Below are 25,506 nucleotides of genomic sequence, written 5' to 3'. Positions count from 1 at the left end.
TTTTTTTTAAGATGCTCCATTAGTAATAATAATAATAATAATAATAATAATAATAATAAAAGAAAAAAGGAAGAATAAAAAAGTAAAAAGTAAAAAAAAAGGTATACACGTGCAAAGGATTACAACAGGAAGTAGTATATAAGTACAGAAAAATTTTCTTCCTTTCTTTTCCCCTTTTATTTTTTTTTTCTTTTTTTATGCATGTTAATCATTCTTTTTTTTTTTTTTTTTCTGTTCTAGTTTCTCTAGCCGGTGAAATCATTCCGTATCGTTGTCTGTGGTGGAAGTGATCGAGCAGTGCAGGTACCTTTCTCATCTGGTGGAGAGAGAAAGTTATTCTTTTGCTGTACAATTCGTGCTGTTGCGGGTGCCTCATTCCCCTCATCAGACTCTGTTTGTTTTCGCTGTCGTGTAAAGTGAACCACCAACGGTGGAGGTGGAGGCACTTGTGGTTCAATTTCTATTTTTTCTGGTTTTGTCGGCACATAACGACGTGCTCCATCATCTAATGGCAGCAAACGACTTGATGTAATGCGTTGTAAAGGTGTGCGAGTTCCAGCACCGCGTGGTGTTCCATTTCGTACACGTGTGGAAGTGTTTGTACGCGCTAATGGTGTAGTTGTACGGGATAATCTTGATGATGCCGCAGCTGCAGTACCAGCAGCAGCAGCTTTAGTAGTAGTAGTAGTAGTAGTAGTAGAAGAAGAAGGAGGATGTGCAGAAGATTTAACGCCTCCTGCTGTCTTTGGCTTCCTTGCTGTTGCTGCTGCTGCTGATGGAGGAGGAGGAACATAAACACCAGGACGTGATGTAAGAGGTGATGTCACCTTTGATCTAATACCCAATCGTGCGGTTGTTTGTGTTGGCGGTACACGGGCCGTTTGAGGAGCATTTATACCGTCCGTTAGTGCTGTGCGTGCGGTTGGTTTTCTTGCAAAACGTGGACTTGTGATTCCCATTTCTTTTCGTCGCGTTTTATTTTCACCAACAGTACCTCGAGCCATTTTATTCGTAACCGAATGTGTAGAACCACGTCCATCTATAGTGGTTGAATATCCTCCACCAATAGCCCCTGATCTTGTAGTTGTGGTGGTAGTAGTAGTAGTAGTTGAAAAAGAAAAAGGACGTGGAGATGCGGGTTTCATAAGATTACTTGGTCGTGTTAAATGACCACGTGAGGTGTGTAATCGGGCACTAACTTCATTATTACGATCTACAACACCTCTTGCAGGTCTCTTTTGAAGGGATGTATGTGTGGAGAGAGTACTTTGTCTGGCAGTGGTCGTTGTAGTTCTAGTAGTAGTAGCACGACTTCCACTAACGGCAATTGTTCGTCGTTGAGAGATGGACTCCGATACTTTTACTGGTGTAACCCGTAGTTGTGGTGCTGGATGACACAAATGACTTCTGTTAAGTGGTTCAGGTGAAATAGTGGTCATTCCTTTCGTGGGAACAGAAATTGGAGCGGTGGGATTTGGTGAGGAATTCCATGTGGAACCACGACCACCTAACTCTACCACATCAACATATTGAAATACCGCATCCGCGACGGATTTACTATTACCCCCTGGTGTGGGTTGACCATTTAAACTTTGTTGTTGTTGTTTTTGTTGTTGTAGTAACTGCAGTTGTTGCAGTTGTTGTTGTTGTTGTAAGTGATGAAACTCCAAATGTTGCGCTGCCTCTTGTTCATCTAAAAATTGTGAAAAGGAGGGAAATCGCGGTGGTGGACTATCTGATCTATTAGTCGATACAATAGAATCTGGTGAAATCTGTTTATCACTAATACCAAGTCCGTCTAGGCGGAGTCCATCACTCTTACCAACATCACTTCGCAAAAATTTATTAGTGGCACCTTCCTTTACTACGTTATTTTCTACCATTTGCAATGCTTGCGGGTCTGTGTGAACCGCTGCTGCTGTTGTAACTGGTGTAACTGGTGTTGTCGTTGTCGTTGTTGTTGTTGTTGTTGCTCCTGCTATTGTTGTAGTGGTAGCCGCTTCAAATGGTACAGGTGGTGCTAAATCATACACATCACTACACTTTAATGGTTTCTCTTCACATATTGTTTGTGTCAGCGTAGCAAAGGAACGTATTGCTTCAGGTGTTTTCGCACGACGAGGAACTCCTTGTGGTAATAATTCCTTTCCCTTCTCTCGTATGTGTTGTTGTTGCTGTTGTGGTGGTGAATAACGTTTAAAAGCCGTCTTGGCTCGCACCATTCGCTGAGGAGGTGTTGTTGTTGTTGTTAGTGGATCCACAAGTATTCGTCTGTTCGATACCCCAGAACTCTCTGCACGTGATTTCACAGTGTCTGCTCTTACAAGTATTTGCCGTCGTCGTGTGGTTTCATTTATTTTCTTTGGCTGTCGTCCATTTGGTGTTCTTGTTCTTGTTGGTGTTGTTGTTGTGTTTGGATCTTTACGGGCCACATGCTGAAGTGCTGCGGCTGGAAAGAGAAACTTCATAATTCGTTCCCCACGCGGATCACAGAATGTCATGATGTGTAGAAGTAAACCCACACCACTCGCCGTGGTTTCAAATAATCGCATGAAGTTCATTGGCTTCACACAGGAGGTGCACACCCACAGATCCATCGCCTCTGGGCACTGAACTCGACAGGCACGGCAAACAGGATAACTACATCGCCAGCAGGTGTAGTTGTACACTTCCGTCTGTGGCTTCACCCGGAAATCCTTCCAACATCGCTGACAACGTTGTTGTTGTTGTTGTTGGGTTAAATCGCTCTCAGGATTAACACTCGGTACGAGTGCTGTGGAGGTGGAGTGAGAACCACCCACAGGGAAATCTAAACGCTTTGCAAACTGCACCGTAAATGCCCCTCCCTTCCTATCACGTTGCATTTAACGTGAGAATGTTGTTTTTCTTTTTTTTTTTAATATATATATATATAATGTCTGTACTTGTATTGGTTACTCTTTTGAGTAAGAAAGAGATAAGAACTAAATATCGTTTTTTTTCTTCTTTTTGTTGTTGTTTTACTTTACTTACAAAAATGTGTAGATTTGTTTTCTTTTTTGTTTTTCTCTTTTCGTCTATGTTTGTAAATATATCACTTTATTATGTATATGTATGTATATGTGTATGAATGTGTACGTATGTGTACAAGCGCACAAGTCTGGGATTTCGCACCAAGACGTGCTGAGAAATGTACTATCCGAAATACATGTAAAAAAAAAAAAAACAAGAAAAATAACAATAACAAATTTATAGAAAAAAAAAGAGAGAGAAAATAATAATAAACAATAATAAGGAAAGAAAAAAAAAATTATACAACAAGAAGGAAAATAACAACAACAACAACAATATATATATATATATATATATATTTATATATATATATTTATATTTCTTTTCATTATACACGTACACACACACACACACTCTCTGCTTTATCACTTCAGGCTCCATTCGTGTATAGTGTTTAGAACCAGTGACCCCACATGAGAGAACGACGACCAAAACAACTACCAGGCACTACACCCAGTCGCTCCGCAAGTCCCATCAAATAACTCTGTGGAGGTTTATACGGCGGAAGTGGCGTTAAACGTTTTGTTCGCTTTGGTGCTTGTAGTCTTGGCTCCCATGCCGTTTTATTTGAAGCTGAAAATTCTGATAAAACAAAGGCACGTGGTTTGTGAATATAATACTTCTCCAACTGTAATTCACTCGGTGGACGATTCGGTCTAGTATAGTGATAGAGTGTAAAGATTGTATTAGAAGACGCAGGCGTATTTCTTGTTGAGATTGTATTTCCTGCTGTTCCCACTAAAGACGCTAAAGATGCGTGAGGTGCAACAGGCAAGTGTAGAGGAGCTCGAAAGGTCACACTATTACACAAGAGTCGAAGATCATCCGATACAAACATTCGCACTGCCAAAATGTGTGCAATGGAATTATTAAGATGCCCGTAGTATTGAAGAGCCGTTGGATCCTCCACACGATGGGCGGTGAAACCCACAGGTGGAATCTCTCCATTTAATATATACAGCAATCCGGGGAGAAGTCTCAATTTGTGTTCTGGCGGCACTTGCATGTGTGTAGTGCTCACAAGATGAGGAACTTGTGTAGAGGCGGCGAGTGTGAGGATTTGTTCATAGTGAGGGGCGACGTGCATGTGAAATTGTGGGGTTTCGTGATTTAATACCTCCCATGGGAGTTTATTATATGAGACGAGTGAGGGATATTTGGTATTATATTGAAATCGTCTCCCTAGACGAAGATTAACTCTACGCAACATTATATATATATATATATATATATATATATATAGTTATATCTACACTTTTTTTCTTTTCTTTTCCCTTCTCGTTACTTGTGTTGATGGAGATGTTATCCGTTTAAATATGAAAGAGATAAGGAAGAAAAGACAGAAATGTTAAAAATTATAATAACCAAAAGAATAACAAAAAAAGGAGAAAAGGAAAAAAAACCAGTCGTATTAATAGTAATAATAGTATAACATTGGAGGATCTATAAAAAATCCCTCTTGAGGTACACGTGTATATCGTGTTATTATTCTTTTTTTTTTCTTTTGAAATCTCACACGATATCAATCAAGCGAAAAACCAAACCGAAATAATAAAGAAAAAACAAGGTAGACTAACTAGGAAATAGAGGGAGAAACAGCAATTGATGAAGACCAATAATAATAATAATAATAATAATAACCAATATACAAAACCAGCATATATATATAATTAACATGCCCTTTCTTCACTTTCATCATTACTCTCACCTCTACGCACATCATAAGATTAACAAAGATTCAATCATAACGCCCTTCATTTTTGTTAATGTGATGTTTTCCTTCTCAATTCCTCCTGTAATAACATTCGTTCTAATTTTGCCCGCTGTAATTGTTGTTTGAGTTCATCTATAAAAGCGGATTGTCGATCACGCTCAGCCATTAACATCGCATTCTGTACCTCTAAACGATCCATTCGTGCTGGTAATGCCACACCTTGTAGGGAACCATTTTCTAATGATTTTATTTGATGAAGTAACTGTACATTTTCTCCAGCAACTACACTAACATGATGCTTAAGTTTATCTCGTTCTTTTTCAAGATCTGATATAATTTGCATAAGTGATCCTTCTCGATCAGATACAGTCTGTAATACTCCACTAGAGACTCTTTCATGATCTCTAGTTTGATTTTTAGATTCCGATACTTTCACTACTTCCACAAGAGAATTAGATACCTTTGTACACAATGACCGCACTAGTGAGGCATCCACATCCATCTTTGTACTATACTCTTGTAATTCATTTAGAATGTTAAGAAGATTAGAAAACTTCTCATTATTTTCAGTAGATGAACTGGAGAAATACCTCCCCAAGAGAAATTTTACCCACTTAATTGCACTTTGTGCGAGTCTAGTAAACGTAGTATTATTATTAGAATCATTATTATAATGATAATTATGATTATTACTACTAGAGTAAGTAACCATATCAGCCGCCGTCCCTTCCACACTGTTACTATTACTCCTACTGCTTCTACCCATCTTTTCACTAGCATTGATAACCTCTGAATGAATATTGGAGTTCCTTCTAGCATCATCCCATTCACCTGTTCTTTTACTTTTCGTACTACTGCTACTACTTCCTCCACTACCGTTAAAAATATAGTTATCCTTTTTCCTCTTGTTGTTGTTGTTGTTTTCGTTATTATTGTTGTTATTATTTATAATTCTCTTCCCCTGTGTGTTGGGATTCTCCTCATGGTGTGTGTGATGTTTACAAGCCTCTAACTTCATTGTGAGTCCCTCCACTGCCCCGCGGAGGTGCAGCAACTCACTGTCCTTCTGCAGGAGAGCCGCGTCCCGATCCCGCAGGTCCGTCTGCGCCTGCCGTAATTTCCCCCGCAACTCCGCCTCGACATCCTCGCGGTCCTCCACCGTCACTTCCAGCAGACGATTGAGGTGCTCGACTTCGTTGAGAATGGCGCGGTACTTCTCGTGCGTTGTGCTGGGCATTCTAAAGCCAGCAATGCCATTACTCTTATGGCCATGAAGGAAGGAAGAAGAAGAGTTCACACCAGCAGCACCAGCAGCAGCAGCGGCCGTCGCTACAGTGGGATCTAAAGAAGAAGTAGAAGAAGTAGAAGAACGAGTGGAACTCTCATGAATGACCCGTAAGATATCATTACATTCTTCAGGGAATGTACGTCGTCTGGTAGGCGATTGATTGTGAATTGGCGAGCGTTCTTCTTTCTTCTTAGGCAGAGGTGGGGGCGGTGTGTAGGTGGGATAACTACACACAGAGGACGGTGTGATCTGCGCAGCGTAGACCGCCTCTTGCATTTCTCGTCCGAATATTTACACCCACAGACCCCAACAACTCTGTGATATTCCCAATGATGCAACTTTGATTGTGGGACATGAAGTCAGTGCGTAAGTGAAATGAATAATGAATAAAAAAGTGAGACAGAGAGAGAGATATATATATATAGTGAAGAGAGGGAGAAAGAGGGTGAGGGAAAATGAAAGCAATAAAAGAAAAAAAGAATAATGAAAAAAGGAAACAAATATATATATATTGTATTAATATTTTTTTTTTTGTTATGGATGTAGAGAAAAAAAAAACTTGACAGTTGCAATAAGCCTATTAATGCGAACGAAAGAAGATAACTGCAAACACACATATATATTATATTATATGCGTACATTAGGTATAAAGGGAAAATGGTGATAACACAAAAACCTTTATACATCAAATAAGTGTTAAGAGGAGTTGTGAGCAAGATGAAAGGCGTATATATATATATATATTACACTTTTTTTTAATTTTTTTCTTCGCTTTCATTTAACAAAAAAAAAAGGAATTTCCCTCCTAATCTTTTTTCAAGCTTTTCTCTTGCCTTCCCATCCCTTTTCTTTAACCATTCCTATACTCTATCTACTATTTTCTTTTTTCCAATATCTTCCTTTTTTTCACATTTAATTGTTCTTATCATTTTTTTATCCCTTTCCATTTTATGGGATTTTTCTCTTTTTTTCTTCTTTTCTCTTGTATTTATCCCATTACTAAATCTTGTTTGCAATCTCTTCATATATATATATATATATATATATATTTTTTCTTCACTTCATCTAATCGTTTTCATCACTTTACCCTTCTTTTTTTCCCATTTCCTATTTGCATGCTTACATGCTGTCCCTTGTATATATTTTTTATTTTATTTTCCTTTCCAACCCCTCATAAGTGTATATAATCATCATCCTTTTCTTTCTTTTTTTTCCTTATTCTCTTTTTTTCTTTTCCATTCTTTCCCTTTTATGAAGTTTTTTTTTTACTTTTTTCTTTTTTTTTCTCTTATTTGCCTCTTCTGTATAACGGGTACAACATGGGATACACACAAAAAAAAAAAAAATGAAATAAAATGAAATATTTGATTATATAAATTCTCAAGTAGGTCTGTCATCATCGTTAGCACTACCGTCCCTCTTTATTGTAATTTTTTTTCTTTTTTTTTTTTCTCTCTCTCTCTTTATTGCTACTACTTCTGCTTGTGGAATCATAGGCACACGTAAATACACACAAAAGCAGAACTATATACATATTTCCATTACCATGCATAGAGACACATATACAGGAGGGTATCTGGATAGATAAATAATAGATGTACATATACACACACACACACACACACACTCATATATATATATATATAACTCAACAGAGGGAATGATAGTAGTGGAAAGTAAGAGAAAAATAGAAAAGAAAAATATAGCGAAAATGAATGAGAATAACAACAATAACCCAAACAAAATGCACAAGAACGTTATTTGTTTTTCTTTTTCCTGATTTTTTTTTTTTTTTATTTTTCCTTTCTTATCCCCCTTGAACTCCCCCTCATTCTCGAGGTTGCTTAGAATACACACAAGCAATAAAGAGAAAAAAAAATTCTTCTTTTTAAATAAACAAACAACGAGAGAGACACACACAATATAATAAAATGGAGTCCATCACTATTACAATCAACAATGGCAGAAAGAGAACAAGCTGCCAGAACAGCTGAAAAACAATAACTGCGACAGAAAAGAAAAACAAACAAACAAACAAAAGAAAAAAGACAAAAAAAAGAAAAAGATAGAGAGACGAAAAAAAAAAAAAAAACAGAGGCAATAAAGTCAAAAGAGAGAGAGGAGAATAAAAAAGAAACAGAGAGAAAACAGAAGGATTAAACAAAAAAAAAAAGAAAAAAAAAGCAGGACGAGAAAAACGGACATTTCTAACAAAAAAAAAAAGAAAAAGGTCAAAGCAACACAAAGTAATAAAAAAGAAAAAAAAAGAAAAAAGACTGTTTAAAACGCAAGAACAAGAAAGGCGTGTGAATAAAAATGAAAAACGAAAAAAAAAAAGGAGGGACCAAACAAACAAAAGTAAAAAAAAAAAAAAAAACACAAACACAAATCAACCACACAACGTAAACAATTCGCACATGCACATAAATTCATATTTATAATGAAGGTAAACAGAGAAAAGAAAAAAAAAAAAGTTTAAAAACGACCGATTCTTTATGGACACCGCCGTTTCATCTTTCTAACTCGTCGTTAGGGTTGATGAACACTTATTAGTATGTCTCCTTTGGCCTTTTTTTTTTCTTTTTTTTTTTAATAAATTTTTTTTTCCTTGTTCCATCGTTGTTGTTGTTGTTTTCTTTTTTCTTTATTTCATTTTTTTTTTTTTTTTTTTTTTTTTTTTTTTTTTTTTTTTTTTTTTTTTTTTTTACACCTTCTTTGTTCGCATCAGATTTGAGTCTTTCTTCATATATTTTTTTTTCCCCCTCTTCTTCTTAACCCCCACCCAGAAAACCCTCAGGTATTCTTTTCGGTTGCATGTCCTTTTCTTTTTATTTATTTCTTTCTTTCTTGTTATTATAGGGCCCCATTGGTGTATGGTCATGTACATATATACACATAACGCATATATCAGAGAGATGTACAAAAACAAAAATAAATAAATAAATAAAAAAGGGTGCCCAAGGAAATCCACTTCTAATACATTTTAATAAAAATCATACCGTATGCCTCTTCTTTACTTTTCGTTTTTTTTTTATTTTCTTATTTTCCACTCATGCTTTTTTTTTTCTTTTTCTTATTATTTATTATTGTTTCATTTGCTTCTCTCGTTTCTTCTTGATCCTCATGTTTTTTTTTCTTTTTTTCATTGTTATTGACTGCGCATTCACTCTGCTTTGAGATCTCACCCCGCTTCTTCCTCTTCCTCTTCTACAGCATCATTAAATAAACTCTCTTTCATATCAAGTTTACGAGAGACTCCTGTTGTTGTTGTTGTTGTTACCGCCGCCTCTGCCTCCTCTGGTGTATCAGATACTGTGGCTGCTTCCGTATCACTTGTTTGAGCAGTATTGGATGATGAACTTTCCTTTGGAAACCGCAATAGTTTAGTGGGAATAGTAAGTCTTAGTTTCTTTCCAGCCACTACACCGAGAGCCTCAAATAGTTCTGGTCTCTCCACATATAACTTCTTCGCCATCCTCACACTCTCCGCGGCGGCAAAGAAGACCAGACATAATGTATTATCTCCATCACCTTTACTACTATTACTTCTGCTGCTGGTGGCCGTCATTGGTTTAAGATCACTAGCACCATTCATACTTATAGTAGTAGTTGTAGTAGTTGTTGTTGCTGTTGAGAGTAGTGTTGCTGTTGTTGTTGTTGTTGTTGGCGGTGGTGGTGGTGGTGGTTGGGGTACAAGTGTTGGAGTGTCTGCATTGTGAATATCCACCATTTCCTCTTCTTCTTCCTCTTCCTGTTCTTCTTCCTCACTGTGGGGCTTCTCAGCATGCGAGGGTGGGCGAATGTGCATCATCACCTCCCGCACACACCCAACGTAGTCCTCAAAGAATTTGTGCACAACAGACGTGGGGGTATCACCGGCGAGATTACGCACCGCAAGACACAACGAACCACAACGACGTGTACGCGCCGCCGTGTCCATCGACTCCTGCCACGCCAGTAACGCATCAATAAAGCCTAAATTCGGCTCCACGCGTGGACGACGGCGACTGACATACCGCAGCGCCTCCGCGACCGTCCAGCCATTGCGGCGGATGAGGTACGCAAGCACGATGGTGGCTGAACGACTGCGACCACGCTGGCAGTGCACCAGCACACGCGGAGCATGTGTAGAACTACGAGTGGGACTAGCACCAGGCGGAGAAGTCGTACTAGTTCCAGTCGTATTAGCATTAGTAGCAGTATCAGTAGTAGTAGTAGTAGTAGTATGGCGTAGTTTACTTTCATAGTATGCGCGGCGTGCAGCTTCCAGCAAGGTAAAGGTAGGACGGAAGAACTGCTGAATGTTGGCATCCGTCGTATCATCTACCGCAAAAGGATACACTACAATACTTCTGTCTACAGACCAATATTCTTCACGTGAGATATTGAGAATAGTCGTAATGCCTTCACGGCGCAGAAACTCTGCATTAGTGGCATCACGAACACCACCTAGATAAAGGAAATCAAGTATCTTTGTTGGTGGCTCATAACCCCCAGACGTGGAACAGTGAAGTGGACCATGACCACGACAAGGTGAAATGAGTGATAACCTAGACTGAGGACTCTGCTGTTGTTTTCGGTGCTTCCCGTTTGAGGAGGAGCTGTGCATCAAACGATGTCCACTACCTCGGCTACTGCTGCTGTTGGTACTGCTGTTATTATTATTATTATTGTTGTTATTATTGCTGCTATCATTACCATTATAACAATTACCATTGTTATTATTGTTATTAGTGGCAGTAGTATGGTTGGAGTTGTCAATATTCAGGCGACGAAGATCCACAACGTTTTTATCAGAAAAATGATGATGACGGCGTTTTGTACAGCCACGAATGCTGCCTGAATGACCCACGCCCCGTGCGAAGGTTGGTGGTGGTGGCAGTCCAGTTGATGAGTTTCTGTGGTGTGACTCCATTGTGTCCTATTAATAGGCCGTATGAAAATAAAATAAAAACAGCAAAAGTTATGATGGTAATAACAATATTAATAATAATAATAATAGTAATAGTAATAATAATAATAATAACAATAATATAGATGATAACGATGATGATAATAATTACGGCTATAATGAAATATTGACAGCAGTAAGGCCGCGGTGTATTTGCCTCTCTTTTCTTTGCTTAATTGGCTGGTAGCTCGGAGTGATGATTACACCTATGCAAGAGATTTTTTGTGTACCGGTTGTTATCGCAAAGGAAAATAAATATAAACTAAAAATAAAAATAAATAACTAAATAAATAAATAAATAAAAAAACAATAACAAAAATAAGAGCAGTAGTAACTTCTGCTCTCCTTGTTGTTGCTGCTTCTTCTTCTTTGTCTGGATGGGAAGACACGTGTGGTTCTCCCAATTTCGCTGTCTAACTACATGCTGTATTTCAGTAGTATTATAATGAAAACAATTAAAAGAAGAAAAGAAAAGAAAAGAAAATAGAGTAAATGTAAGAAGAAAAGGAAAACAGAGAAAAGAAAAAAAAAAAAAACACACACAAGGGAGTCAACAACAAGGATGAATATTTAGGGCGATGTTATCACTAACACCAACAGAAGCAATAAGCATATACAAGAAGAAAAGTATCGTTAGGGACATCCAAATAAACAGAAGCACAACTGTCAACCACAAATTCACACTAAATAATAATAATAATAATAATAATAATAATAATAATAATAATAATAATAATAATAATAATAATAATAATAATAATAATAATAATAATAAATCACTATCATCATAATCGTTATAATTTAAAAAAAGAGGGGGAAAAAACAGAAAGAATAGTGTGGTGTAAAGAATGGTCATTTTTTTTTTTTTTTTTGGTTCATCATCATCATCATTATTTCACCCACCTCCCCTTCTATCCTTCACGTGTACCAAACAAAACCATTAAAGAATGGAATGTATCTTTGGTGAGATGAGATTCAAACACACAAACACACATTCTTTATTTCTCTCTTTCTCTCTTCCTTCTCTTCCTTCTCGCTATGATACCTACTGCAGCAACAAGGTAGCAATATCTTGCAATAGTAATTCTGTCAAACAGCTCTGGTGTGACTTGGCTGCAATGGTCAATCCCTTCTCTCCATCAAGAGTATCTTCCTGCAGCAATACCGCAACGTGAGCTTTAGAGGTTGCTGTCGATGAGGAGGATGACTTGCGAACATGAAGTACACCTCTAAATGATGTGATATCTCTGAAAACGTCAATATTTCGAAGTCTCAATTTTGAAAGTAACATTGGTAATACTAATTGCACACGAGACAAGTCCATAGGAACGAAACTACTGAAAACAGGTGCATCTACAAGTGACTTTTCAAGAACTTCTTCCATGAATTCAGACGATTTCATATCATCCTTAGGTACCTTTGCAAAGTATGCATATTGTAGTGGTAGAAACATTGAATGATTTACAGGTTTTTTCTCACGAACGAATGAAATTTTAAATTCTAGTGGTTCCACAAGAGAATCAGGAAGTTGACTAATAAATTTAATATTCATCTTCTTACGCACAGATGATGACCCTTTTAGACGATCCGCTATATGCAATACCCCTTTCTCTGTATCATTTTTAGAACTATCACTATTTTTATCCTTCTTTTCGTCATTGTCATCCTTATTATTATTACCATTATTATGATCTTTCTTATGTTTGGTTATGGTAGTAGTATTAGTAGTAGTGTCTTCTGGTTCGATCAATTCTAGGAGTATACCGTTCTCTGTGTAGTTTTTCCCATCAGGTTGAAAACAAAGTGTAACATTATATGCACTGTTGCTACTTGCCATGTTCGAAACCTCCACTGTTACAGTTAATGAGATACCCTCCTTTCGCACACGACATGATTCCATATAAAGCATCACACGTAAATATCGTTCATCAAGAAGAGTAACAGGATCAAATAATTCCGCTGCTGCCTCTGCCGCTGCTGTTTTGTTGTTGATGTTCTTATTATTGTCCTCTTCCCTTTTACGTGACTGCAGTAATTGCGCGTATGGAACCGTTTCTGGGAGTCGCTCATCTGCTGTCAGAGCGCGCGTAACATCCACATTGCGAAACAGTCGTGTTGCCTCATCTTCCATCAATTCTTCCGGCCGACGACGTGTTTGTGTGGGCGCCACGTAATTTGATGGCCGTGAGAGATCACGATTGATGGTTTGTGTCTTACGTGGGAGATTCTGTTGTTGTTGTTGTTGTTGGGATTGTGATCGTTGATTATTATTATTATTATTATTATTATTATTATATGGCGAATTGGTGGGATCCTGCAATTGCAGTGAGGCTGCGGTGATGGCCTCGAGTTGTACTTCCACTGGCGGCTCCTCTCGCGTTAATGAAGCGCCGCTGATGTAAAATGGGGCCACTTCTCCACGTCGTTGTTGTTCTTTTCGTTTTTGTTCCTTCTGCCTTTGCCGCCGTCGTACTTCATCATCACCGACAAAACCACCGAGTCCAGAGGCAATGACTTCATCAAAGTCATCCTCTTCATCTTCTTCCTTCTCATTCTCATCATTGCTGCTGTACGCCTCTGTCTCGGGAAGGCGGAGAAGTTCCGGCATTTGACGGCAGAACGGCTCTGAAATGTCAAGATCGTCCGGCGGCAACACCGCGGCTTGTGCACCGGCCGCCACTGGCCGCAGTTCCTCTGCGTAGAAGCGCGGACCCACATCGGGGTTTACAACAATGTGATGAAAAACCAACTGGGCGCGTTCCTGGACATCAGGGTAAATACTGTGTTGAAATAGTTGCAAGGCAACATGTGGGAATTGTGTGTTTTCAGTTCTTTGTGGAGATCGTGAATGTGAATGTGAATGTGAGTGTATATCTCCCCCTTTTCCATTGGGAGGTGTCTGCTCTTGATCTGAGCTTCTAGTGGGTGGGAGAATCACTGCACGTATTTCCTCATCTGTTACCGGGTCCTCTGGTAATGCGAACTCCTCTTCTCCATTCACTAAAGTTAAATGCCGCGGTGAGGGTTGATGAATATAAGCCGCTATCTTTCCAACCGCCGTTACACACAACACCTGCGCCTCTGGTGGGAGAATGGCAATATGATCACTAAGAAGTTGTGAACAGGTGAGTCGCTTATCTCGTAACCAATAAGGGTATTCCCCACAAAGGAATGCAGCTCCTTTAATTACTTCCCATTGTGTAGATCGTGTAGGATCGCAATTTAATAAATTGGAATTTGAAAAGAAATGAGATAATGCATTAATACCAAATTGACGTACAGCATTCACTCGTGTTAATACAGTTACAAGTTCTCTCTGAACCAGGTCTCCATGTTGATAAGTAGAGAGATTTACGAGACTTATATCAATTAAGATACTAGTATACCATTCAAAATCTTGAATAAGGGCGTAATCATCTATTTGTGCAATTTCAATAACAGTTTCAATAACACGATTTGACCAATCTTCATCAGGTGGAGAACGTACACAACGTTCCATCATTTTGTTAATAGTTGAAACAATATTTTTCCTTGTAACAAGTCCACGTAATACTTCAAGTGTTTTTTTCCTAATGGTTGAATCTATATCATCTAAACATGCGAGAATAATATCACGATATTCACTTAATAATTTTGGATTATCTCGAACCATACGTGACATAGCATCTAAACCTAAATATTTTAGATTTTGATCTGTATCCTCTACAAATAACCGCATTTTTTCTGCAGCTAATTTTGTTAAGGATGGAACTTTACTCATTCCATTAGCTACAGCAAGAATACATTCATACTGAACGGATTTTGCTCCTGTGGTTTCTATTAAATTGGTTATAGGTTCAACTAATTTTTTTCCAAGACGTGGTTCTAATGAAGCAAAATAGCCAAATACCTTCACAATCTTAATAAGAGTCCAATTACTATGAACAGTATAAAGCATAGAAAAGAATGGTACAGCAAGTCCAAGAAAATTCGCTGGATTACGACGAGCAAGTTCACATAATACACTCACTACAGCACCACGTACAGAAGGATCATTATCGCAACGTTCACTATTTCCATCAAGTTTTTCTCTTAATCGTGGATAAGTAGGACGTAATGAATCTGGATAGGCAAAAAAGATACGGTATAAACTTAATACTGCCTTTTTTCGAACATAATTACGTGGATGATTAAGTAAATTCACTACATCCACAACGAGATCTCGTGCCAAATCTAAAGTACAAACAGAAGAAATACAATAAAGTGCAAAACCCACTTCATATTGATTGGCACTAGAAAGATCTCGTTTTAATAGAGCCGTCAAAAGTGGCAATACATCTGTCTTTGGTGTAAAGGTGAGACAAGCCGCCATATATCCAATACGTTTATTATTAAAAACTCTATCCGCCATAACCTCAATAATGTTAAAAGCCCCATAGGCGGCGGAATGACCCAACATTGAGAAATATACCGCCTTTAACACCGCCGTCACCTTCACACTCTGTACAGTGGAGGTGATTTCTTTCTTTGTATCTGCAATACATTGCTCGAGAACTTCTGCCTCACTCTTTGAAGTGGAACGGAGTTTGCGCACAACCTCCGCAAGGGAGTTCTGGAAGAGAATCTGCCCTGCTACCTTTGTTGCCTCTGCCATTGAACGCTACAAAAATAAAAATAAAACTATAAAATATCAGAATCAATAATACGAATATATATATATATATATATATATATATAACTAGAAGAAAACAACACACAAAGAGAGAGATACACACTCAATCACAGAAAAATAGAGAAAGGGTGTATTTCCTGTTTTATTTTCCTCCTTTTTACTCGTACTTAATTCTTTTATTCCTTACTATTTTTCTCCTTTTTTTTTCCTTTTTGTTAGAAGGGGTAAAGGAGGAGATGAAAGAGGAAGTCAAGGAGGTCTCCCTGATATCCTTCAATTTAATAAATCCCCTTTACCACACAATATTCACTCAAAACAAAGAATATATATATATATAAGCTGTGTAATATGTCTGTACACAGAAGAGTATATATTTTTACACAGGCTTAGAATTAAATTACCAAAGAGAGAGAGAGAGAGAGAGAAAAAAAAAAAGGAAAAAAAAAGGTACGAATAGGTGAAGGAAGAAGAAATTGTATGAAAGAAGCAGAAGAACGCAGAGGTTCTTCTCTCCTTTAAATTTGTTTTCCAAAAGAAACAAAACAAAAATCACAACATATATATTTATTTATATATATATATATATATATATATATATATACGTATCTCAAGACATACCAACACTTCAAGTCAAAACGAAAAACAGAAAAAAAAAGAAGAAAAAAAAAAACGTCATTCATAATCAAAATCAAACACCACAAATTAACAAATGAAAGAGATCATCAATAATTATTTTTCTCTTTTCGTTCTTTTTTTTTTTCTTTCTTTCTTTCTTTCTTTCTCTCTCTCCTTTTTCTCGATCTTGATTCCCAATAGATGCTTCATTTTTGTCTTTTCTTTTTCTTTTTTTTCTTCTTAAATTCTAATTCCTCTTTCTGTAAATTAGATTTGGGCACCGAGGGCTGAAGTCTTTTTCTGAATGCGACTCTGTGCCTCTGCCTTGGCGTCATTAAGCTTCTTCACCGCATCTCGTACAGCCTCTGCGGTCTTGCCAATAAGAAGAAGATACAACGGCCGTACCCCATCGCGAAGTCGGTGTGAATGTTTAAATTTCCGATCATAATACACACCTTTGCGGATAATGGTGGTACTAGTTTCTTCTGCAATAGATCGTAGGAGAGCTGCACTTTGCATTCGCAGACGCACAAGTTCTGGTAAATCATTAATAGGATACTCCGCCTCAAATCGTACACCTGTTGCGGTGGGATCCACAATAGCTTCTGTTGTTTTACGAGCATATGCGAGTGCCAATGCCACCCGATCTTGTTGTTGTTGTGTTGTGAGAGCCATTCCACTGCCGGCTTTGTGTAGTGTGAGTGCGGTTGAGGTTTCACCTCCTCTGCGAGTCCCATCTTCCTGTACGGAAACAATTTCAATGTTATTTCCATCATTATCATCCTCACCATCATTTTGGTCCTCATCAGAGAGATCCGAGTCTGAGCATGAACTTGCAGAGAGATATTCTTCCAATCCTGCGGCCCTGGCGGCGGCTTTAAATTGTTCTTTCTGATCACGATCTGTGAAGCGAAGTTTCTTGGCTTTACGATAACCACGGTAAAAACCAGTATTATGTTGAGCAACACCTTCTTTACGTTTTTCCCGCATTTTAGCGGCACGTTCATATAATTCCTCTGGTACTTGTTGTTGTGCCCGTTCAAGACCTTCACAAAGGTCTGCTGCGATATCATCATCCTTTTCACGTGTAAAAAAACTTACAGCTTTTCCTTTTTTTCCAGCACGACCTGTTCGACCAATGCGATGTACATAGGCTTCATAATGATCTGGAAGTGTATAATTAATAACAAGTTCTAAATAAGGAATATCAAGTCCACGCTCAGCTACACCAGTTGCAATAAGAATAAATTGATTACCTGGTGCAAAATACTCTAAAGCAAATTCACGATCTAATGGATCCATACCACTGTAAAGAACAGCAAGGCGATTTTGATATCCACAAGCAGAAAGACGGGCAAATAATTCATCACATTCATCTTTTCTTTGCGTAAATATAATAACAAGATGTTCCCCTTGACCACCCTCATCACCAAGAATTTGAAGTAATTTTAAAAATTTTTTATCTTCTGTACGATTCGTTTCTTCTACTTCATAAACTTCTTCATCAAAGAAAAAGAAGCGTTGTTCCACATTTGAAGCAGGTGTTGGTTTACCTCCTACTGTAATTTCTACAGGATCTTTTAAATGATGCATAATAACTTTTTTTAATTCTTTTGGCATAGTTGCACTAATTAATGCAGTTTGTCGATCTGGTCGAATATTTTTCAAAAAAGCCTCTACATGTTCCATAAAACCACTATCAAACATACGATCTGCCTCATCTACTACAACAAATGATACACATTTTAGCGAAAGTACAGAACCATCATTGATAGTAAGAAGATCAAGAAGTCGACCTGGAGTAGCAACCATTACTTCACATCCTGCTCTACATTGTTTAATATTATCTGCAAGTGGTGTTAATCCATAAGAAGAAACTAACCTAAGTTGAGCAGCTTTACATAATTTTTCTGCCACTTGTACAATTTGTGCAGCCAATTCATGTGTAGGAACAAGAATAAGTCCAATAGGTCCTTCACCTTTTTTACATGATTCTTGTCCAATACAGTGTCGAATAAGAGGTAATAAATAGGCTAGTGTTTTTCCTGAACCTGTTTTTGCGGTAACGAGAAGATCTCGTCCACTCATGAGAGCCGGAGCTCCTAAAGATTGAACAGCAAAAGGTTGTTGAAACCCTTCACGTGTGAGCACATCCAGTACAGAGTCTGGTAATCCAGATCCATTCCAACTGCGCATAGGCCGCGGTGGATTACGTCCCCGCACCTTTGCCCCATCCAATTCCTTCAATAATTGTTTCATCTCCTCTGCGGTGAGTCCCTTCACATCTGGTGGAGTGACGTAAAAGTCGCGACGAATGGGCGGATATTCCACACTCGCGTGGTCAACGTATTTTAATTTACGCAGCCGCTTCGCATCTTCGGGCGGAGGGGGCGGCAACTTCGCCGTCACAACGGCATTCATGAGATCATGAGATTCATCCGTGGCATTTACGACAGTCAATGCTGTGGATGTGACGGGCTGCAGTAATGCCTCTCGAAGTTCCTGCAGTCCATTCGTTGTTGAGTTCTTTCCGCTTGTGTTGGTAGTCGTTGCGGTGGTGATGGTTGGTCTTCGCCCGGCGGCGGTGATTTGTGCATGTGTGAGTAATCGCTCACGAATATCTGTGAGTTTGGCATCATCAATGCCATCGGCTTCATCCGCACTGGAGGCGGAGGAGTCTCCACCAAATGGATCGTGACTGGAGTCACTATCACTGAAGATAACATTTTCATCTACACGAACAGCAGGACCTCGTGGTTCTGAGAATTCCTCATTATTAATATTATTATTATTAATGTTATTATTATTATTACTATTATTCGTGTCGTGGAAATTGCCATACTCATTATCAGAGAGAGAAGTATGATAAGTGTCATCACCTGCTTTCAGCTCCTTGTCAGAACTACCTGACAGAGCTTTACTTTTAGAGTTCACAACATTATATTTGGTCGAACCGGATCCTAGTTCACTATTTTTATGAATGTTGTTCTTGATATCCTTCTTAGAACTGTGAATATCAATGCTGTTGCTGCTGCTGCTACTGCTGCTACTGCTACTACTGATGTCACTGCTTCTACTACTAAGAGAACTACTCCTACTTCTACTAGTGCTATTCCTTTCCTTTTTATCTTTTTTTGTGGTGTTTTGCTTTTTTTGCTTCGTAGAACTTCGTTGCTTTTTTGCCTCACTCTTATGATTGCTAGAAGAAGAGAAAAGCGAATCAGTGGAGCTCGTGCTGCCCCCACTCCCCTCCCGCTCACGCTTACCCATTACTCTGTTCTCTCACAAAGTTCTCTTCTCAGCAGAGAGGAGAAGAAGGAATCCAAAAAAACACAAAAAAAAAATCACAGAAACCCTTCCGAGTTTTTCACTTCTTCTCTCTTAATTTTACAAGTAAAAAAAAAAACACGGAGACCCTCACTCAAATCACAAACACCCTCTTCTCTTTCACTCTTTCTTTTTTTTCAGTCTTTTTTTTTTTTTTTACTTTTTCCCTCCCTCAATCTCTTCTCTATTCTCTTTTTTTCTTTTTCTTGGCACTTCTTCCATAGGAAACATGAGAGCACGTGTACAGAATAAAACGAAAGAAATGACACAGCACCCAACAAGTCGGAGCAGCAAGAAATGCAAGAAAGAAAATAAAAATAATAACAATTATAATTATTATTATTATTTTAAAAATAGCGTAAAAAAAAAAAAAGAAAAAAAGGGGGAAAAAGAAAGGATATCATGTGGAAGAAAAGAGAAATCGATAACACGGTTCAGTCCTGTTCAGTATGTTTGAACTTCATATCAAGAATAAATAATACTAATAATAAATAAAAATAAAAAAGAACAGTAAAAAAAAAAAGAAAAAGAGAGTCAAAACGCAATGAGCAACCTTTACTAAATCTCCAACAATTGTTTACGCGCAGCAGTATGTACCTTGTGATCCAATTTAAACAGTTTATGGTTTCCTACCATAGGAAGTGGAAATGGCAGTGTTTTAGCCTCTACACAAATAAACAAAAAAGGTGAATTCTCTTCCTGTCGTTCATTCTCTGGAAACGTTTGTCGGTATTTTTCCTGGTCCATACAGTCTACAATGTATACATAACCCAACAATACACCGGTAGGATAGTGTGTGGGAAACTCCACTGTAGGAGGACGAAACTTTGCGTAATGTTCTTCCACTTCTTTGATATCATGTGGCTGTGCAGATGCGGCATGAATCCACAGACGGCCACGATAGTTTGTACTCCACACACGTCCCTCATGCATTTTTATACCCGCCACAAGTAATCCTGCCCATGGTTGATGCATAGAGAGACAAATACCATTATCATTCATTCGCATAATTGGGGTAGGTATGAATGCAGTAATACTACTACTATTACTACTATTACCTTTTACCTCAGTAGCTTTCACTACTGTATTCTCCTTCTTTTCTTTAACTTCCTCACGGACATTGTCTACATCTTCTTCTTCTTCCTTCTCTTCTTCAGATGCTATATTTAGGCCATCTTCTCTCTGATGGACTTGTTCCCCTTGCAGCATTTTTTGGGCATCTAAAAAGGCACGAGCGTCATCTTCATAATAATCCTGCTGAACACGACGGGAGATCTCCACAACTCGATGCACCTCCGGTTTTTTCACGGAATGATCCGCCCCACCAACATCATTAGCCGCATTTCTATACTTATCCGAAGAAACTGCAATAGTCCCTGATGTAGACAATTGTTCCACAGAACCATCTAAACTATACCATATTTTTTGCATTAAAGAAGGTAATGGTACCGCCCGCACAACTTCTTCTTCCTCTTCAATTTCAACTTCTTTATCATCTATTCCATCTCCTAATTCACTCTCTGATGAACTAGAGGAGGTATCACTGTGAGGTGCTGGTATTATTTCTTGACATGTTAATGCCGCATTTTGATTCATAATATCCAAATGTACGGTATAGGCTCCTGTTGTGCGATGCATAGCCGCCACCTTTCGACGTTTTTCAGCGAGAGCCTCATCTTTTACTGCCTTTTCACGTTCTTGTGGAGACATCCATGCATGTTGTGGAGAAAGAAACACTGCGGTTTGATCATCAATGACTTTAGTACGTTTGGCACGTGTCTCAGCATATTGTAAAAGTTCATCTCGTTTCGATATAGCTTTTTCATAACTTTCTCTATCTTTTTCTATGGCCGCTGCTGTTAAAAGACCATCTTGTACTTTAATTTCATACGCTACACAAATATAAGGATCTAACCCACAATGATAACACATTTCATCAGATTCCTGTTCACAAATAATACGACCGCAGTTCGCACAGTTCCCTCGAAGATTATGTTCCGTTGCAAAACAACCACATTCACAAAATCCTGGTTTTAACTTTGCCGTTGCTGCTACTGCTGTGGCACTACCACCATTCTTAGACACATCCTTCTTTCTTCCTCCTCGTCGAGAGGCCGTACTTAATTGACGTCCACCACTATTATTATTATTATTATTCGTATTAGCAGCACTATTACTATTTCCTGCGGTTGCTCCTCGTTTTTTAGTTCCTGGTGTATCTTCAAATGGAGGTCCATTATCATCACGTCTGCGTATCACTTCAGCTGCTAATGTCTCCCCCACCATGAGTGTCTGACACCAATCATACACTTCTCGCCTAGAGTTACATGTTGTTAACATCTCTACCATGTTATCTAATTCCTCTCCCAGCAGGCCAAGCAAATTGTTATTTTCTATTTCATTCTTAATGTATCGTTTTAATTGTTCCTTGTGTGCCTCTGTTGCACTCATCGTTGGGGGACGACCCCATCGTTTGGCCGGCATCCCACACGTACAACTCTTCACACACAGAGAGAGAGAGAGAGAGAGAGAGACTGAAAGAAATAGAGAGAAATAAATAAATGGAAGAGAAGTATAATACCACACAGGAACAACAACAGAAGGAAAGAAAATAATAAAAACAAAATAAAATAAAAAAAAAACAGAAGGAGATACTTTTTTATAACTCACAATCACAAATGTGGTAAATGTAACAACAAGAAAAAGTAAATATGCGCAACAAGAACAACGACACACAAAAAACACACAAACACGAAACAAACAGGAATATCAACATGGAACGAAGAGTTAGAAAGAATAACAATAACAAAGGAAATAAAACAAGAGAGAGAAGAGAGAGAGAGAGAGAGTTTATCTACACAAGCATACATACACACACACTATCACTCCCTTTCACTCACTCTCTCCATCTCTCTTTCTCATATTTCCTTCATTTCTTTCATCCTTATAGTTTTACTACTTCCGTATTGGCAAAATATGGAATCCGAAGACCTTCCTCCCAAGAAATGTTTTTACGCACAGCCTGCAGCATTTTACCAATATCCCCATGACACACTAAAAGTACATTTTTCCCTGCAAACGCCGCATCTACTCTTTGCAGGACACTCGCCGCTCTTTTATAACAATCCTCAAATGTTTCTGCATCTTTAACCGAAAGAAAATAAAGTACTTTATCCCCTTGAAAAACATTATCTCCCGCATACGTTTTAATCTCTGAAATGGGTTTTCCAGTTAATATACCAAAATCACGTTCCACCAGTTCCTCCTCTTGAGTAACGGGAACTCCAAGAGCGGATCCAATAATACGTGCGGTTTCCTCCGCACGACGAAGTGGAGATGTGAGGATCGCATGATAAACAACACCGCTGCGCCTTAGACGATCTCCCACGACAGTTGCCTGTTCTCGGCCTAATCCCGTGAGCGGGCGATCACGACGGCCGTTTAAAATTCCCATAAGATTGTCTTCATCTTGACCATGTCTGCATACATATACAACAGCCATTCTCCTCTTTTTTTTTTCTTTTTTGTTTGTTCTGTTTTACCTTATTTACGAAACCACTAAAACAAAAGAAAAAAAAAAGAAAAGAAAAAAGAAAACATAAGAATAGAAAAAAAAAAAGAAGAATGGTCTTTTACACTTTAATTTCATTCTAAAAAATGTCATCAAGCACATACACGTAAATATATAAATATATATATGAATGCAATAATGAGAAATAAGAACAACAAATATATATATATATATATATATATAGTCACTAAGAGGCCCGCAATGGCAGTATAATTAAACTACCCGCAGTAACCCACACTGTGAATCTAGGACTGTTCTATACGAGGGACGTCACGGTAATGATTAGTTCGTCTCTCGGCGAAAACAGTCCGTAGAGTTTGTTGTTTTTCTTTTCTTTTTTTCTTTGGTATACATATGAACATATACCTTGAATATATCTTTTCTCTTCTCTTCTTCTCTTGTTTCTGGAATAACCTGATTCAGCGTACTTGCATGCAACGATGGGAATACACACAGAAAAAAAGTAGGAACATACTTTTCTTTTTCTCTTTTTATTACTTTATTTCTTCTTTCGCTAATAAAGAGAAATGGAAAAGAAACAGAAAAAGAAAAGAAGAAATAAAGATACATAAGAAACACATATTACAGATAAGATATACAAGAGAGTGATAAATACTAAAAATGGAATAATAAAGTTCCATTTGGCGTGCTTAACTAACACAGCCTTTTTTTTGCCTTACAAATAAACAGAAAAGAGAGAGAGAGAGTGAGTAAGAAAGGGGGGAACTACTGAACTATAAACACAAAAAAAAAAAAAAAATGAGCGTAAGGAGGGAGTGTAATTTAGAAGTAAGAGCAATAATAATAATAATAATAATAAAAAGAGAAAAAAAAGGGAATTAAAGGTAGATAGATAATAACAAGGTGTAAAGATAAAAAAAACCTCCCCCCCCCCACCCCTTTACACTTTATCTACCTTCATTGTGAAGGGAAAGTTCACCTTCTTCTGTTCCCCCTCCCTTATTTTCCTCACCAGCACCTGCCAATCCGACCACGAGAGAAGAATATCCAACGCGTTGGACTCACTCTTCTCGAGAAGAGATTCATTCACCTCACGGGCAATTGTCCGCGGTGTGGGGATCGACAACTCCGCCGCCTTCACTCCACTCGAGACGGCCGCTAAAGAGTTTACAAAAATGTGATGAGCCATCGTCGCATCTGTTGTCTCCACCACCAGAGGACTTACCTTTACACAGAGAAAAAAAAGAGCCGCAGATTGATTAGATCTTGCAATTTTCATAGCCTCCATAGCAAGTAATTTTACTTTAAAGACACTTCCATGTGGTAGAAGTTCCGCAGCCTCTTCATATTGTTCATTTAAGCATAATAATTGAATTTGTTTACGTTTTTTCATAGACTCTACAACAGTATTAACACTGTTATCATCACTCCTTTCATTATTCCACATGGGGGATTCATCCTTTTTCATAGGCATTCCACCATTTGCTTTCTTTTTCTTTACACAATATTTTCTCACATTATTATTTCCCTCCAACTCCACGAGTTCATCATTTAATGCCATAAGGGAATCCACAAAACCGCGTCGAATGAAGTACGATTTTAAAATGGCGGCCAAATCTCTTTCCTCATCATATCCCCGATCTCGAATAACTGCCTCTTCAATAAAGCTCCATCCAAGAATGTCGTATGAGTTCATTTTTTTTACTATAAACACTAAGATAACTTTTGTTACTTTTTTTTTGTCCTTTCTTTCTTTCGTTCGTTCTCTTTTTTTTTTGTCTTCTTTACTTTCGTACTTACTTTTGCCTCCTACTTTTTTTATTTGCCTTTTCTCCTTCTCCTTCTCCGTCTCCTCACTCTACTGTGGAGAGGTAATGCACAACACTCTGTCAGTTGTGCGTCTTCCTTCTATATATCTTTCTATATATATAGAAGGATATATAGATATATAGATAGATATAATGTGTGTGTGTGTGAGAGAGAGAGAATAGATCTCTGTGTGAGTTTGCCCACTGGTGTTGCTACTGCAACTCCAAGAAACAAATTCAACATACATACATACACACACACATGATAATAAAATAAAAATAAAAATAAAAAAAAAGAAGAAAAGAGGGAAGAAAAAGTATATATATATATATATATATGTGTGTACAGATCAGTCTATTTCTATTTTATAAATATATGTAATGTATATTGTTTCACATTGTTTTCCTTTTTCATTTCTTTTTTTCTTTGGTTTCTCTCCAAAGTGCAAGATCATCAGTATTCACGCGATGGAGCTAATAAAAGCCCAGTGTGTACTCCAGAACCGCGAGGATCAGTATCATTTCATATGATAGTAATATATATATATATATATATATATATATATATA

General features: G+C 37.9%; 9 protein-coding genes across 9 annotated transcripts; all 9 read right to left on the bottom strand.

Moving 5' to 3' along the window:
* Positions 1–245: 245 nt before the first annotated feature.
* TM35_000281340 (uncharacterized protein) lies at positions 246–2,864 on the bottom strand (the record flags this gene model as incomplete). Its single annotated transcript, XM_029028165.1, has 1 exon — positions 246–2,864. One exon carries the CDS (start codon positions 2,862–2,864, stop codon positions 246–248), a length of 2,619 nt encoding a protein of 872 aa, XP_028880484.1.
* Positions 2,865–3,445: 581 nt separating this feature from the next.
* Positions 3,446–4,261, bottom strand: TM35_000281330 (uncharacterized protein; the record flags this gene model as incomplete). Its single annotated transcript, XM_029028164.1, has 1 exon — positions 3,446–4,261. One exon carries the CDS (start codon positions 4,259–4,261, stop codon positions 3,446–3,448), a length of 816 nt encoding a protein of 271 aa, XP_028880483.1.
* Positions 4,262–4,814: 553 nt separating this feature from the next.
* On the bottom strand, positions 4,815–6,329 carry TM35_000281320 (uncharacterized protein; the record flags this gene model as incomplete). The annotated part of the gene is made up of 1 exon (XM_029028163.1): positions 4,815–6,329. The coding sequence occupies one exon, from the start codon at positions 6,327–6,329 to the stop codon at positions 4,815–4,817; it is 1,515 nt and encodes a 504-aa protein (XP_028880482.1).
* A 2,905-nt stretch (positions 6,330–9,234) lies between these two features.
* TM35_000281310 (putative dual-specificity protein phosphatase) lies at positions 9,235–10,968 on the bottom strand (the record flags this gene model as incomplete). Its single annotated transcript, XM_029028162.1, has 1 exon — positions 9,235–10,968. One exon carries the CDS (start codon positions 10,966–10,968, stop codon positions 9,235–9,237), a length of 1,734 nt encoding a protein of 577 aa, XP_028880481.1.
* A 1,081-nt stretch (positions 10,969–12,049) lies between these two features.
* TM35_000281300 (AP-3 complex subunit delta) lies at positions 12,050–15,637 on the bottom strand (the record flags this gene model as incomplete). Its single annotated transcript, XM_029028161.1, has 1 exon — positions 12,050–15,637. One exon carries the CDS (start codon positions 15,635–15,637, stop codon positions 12,050–12,052), a length of 3,588 nt encoding a protein of 1,195 aa, XP_028880480.1.
* Positions 15,638–16,537: 900 nt separating this feature from the next.
* TM35_000281290 (putative ATP-dependent DEAD/H RNA helicase) lies at positions 16,538–19,540 on the bottom strand (the record flags this gene model as incomplete). The annotated part of the gene is made up of 1 exon (XM_029028160.1): positions 16,538–19,540. The coding sequence occupies one exon, from the start codon at positions 19,538–19,540 to the stop codon at positions 16,538–16,540; it is 3,003 nt and encodes a 1,000-aa protein (XP_028880479.1).
* A 615-nt stretch (positions 19,541–20,155) lies between these two features.
* On the bottom strand, positions 20,156–22,081 carry TM35_000281280 (thyroid hormone receptor interactor 4; the record flags this gene model as incomplete). The annotated part of the gene is made up of 1 exon (XM_029028159.1): positions 20,156–22,081. One exon carries the CDS (start codon positions 22,079–22,081, stop codon positions 20,156–20,158), a length of 1,926 nt encoding a protein of 641 aa, XP_028880478.1.
* Positions 22,082–22,541: 460 nt separating this feature from the next.
* TM35_000281270 (phosphoglycerate mutase protein) lies at positions 22,542–23,099 on the bottom strand (the record flags this gene model as incomplete). Its single annotated transcript, XM_029028158.1, has 1 exon — positions 22,542–23,099. The coding sequence occupies one exon, from the start codon at positions 23,097–23,099 to the stop codon at positions 22,542–22,544; it is 558 nt and encodes a 185-aa protein (XP_028880477.1).
* Positions 23,100–24,069: 970 nt separating this feature from the next.
* On the bottom strand, positions 24,070–24,825 carry TM35_000281260 (uncharacterized protein; the record flags this gene model as incomplete). The annotated part of the gene is made up of 1 exon (XM_029028157.1): positions 24,070–24,825. One exon carries the CDS (start codon positions 24,823–24,825, stop codon positions 24,070–24,072), a length of 756 nt encoding a protein of 251 aa, XP_028880476.1.
* Between the last annotated feature and the right edge of the window lie 681 nt (positions 24,826–25,506).

This window comes from Trypanosoma theileri, assembly GCF_002087225.1.
Source record: "Trypanosoma theileri isolate Edinburgh chromosome Unknown TM35_Tth_28_V1, whole genome shotgun sequence".
Classification (NCBI taxonomy): domain Eukaryota; phylum Euglenozoa; class Kinetoplastea; order Trypanosomatida; family Trypanosomatidae; genus Trypanosoma; species Trypanosoma theileri.
Note: the sequence above shows the minus strand (reverse complement) of the source record. Positions and strands in the feature narration are given on the sequence as shown.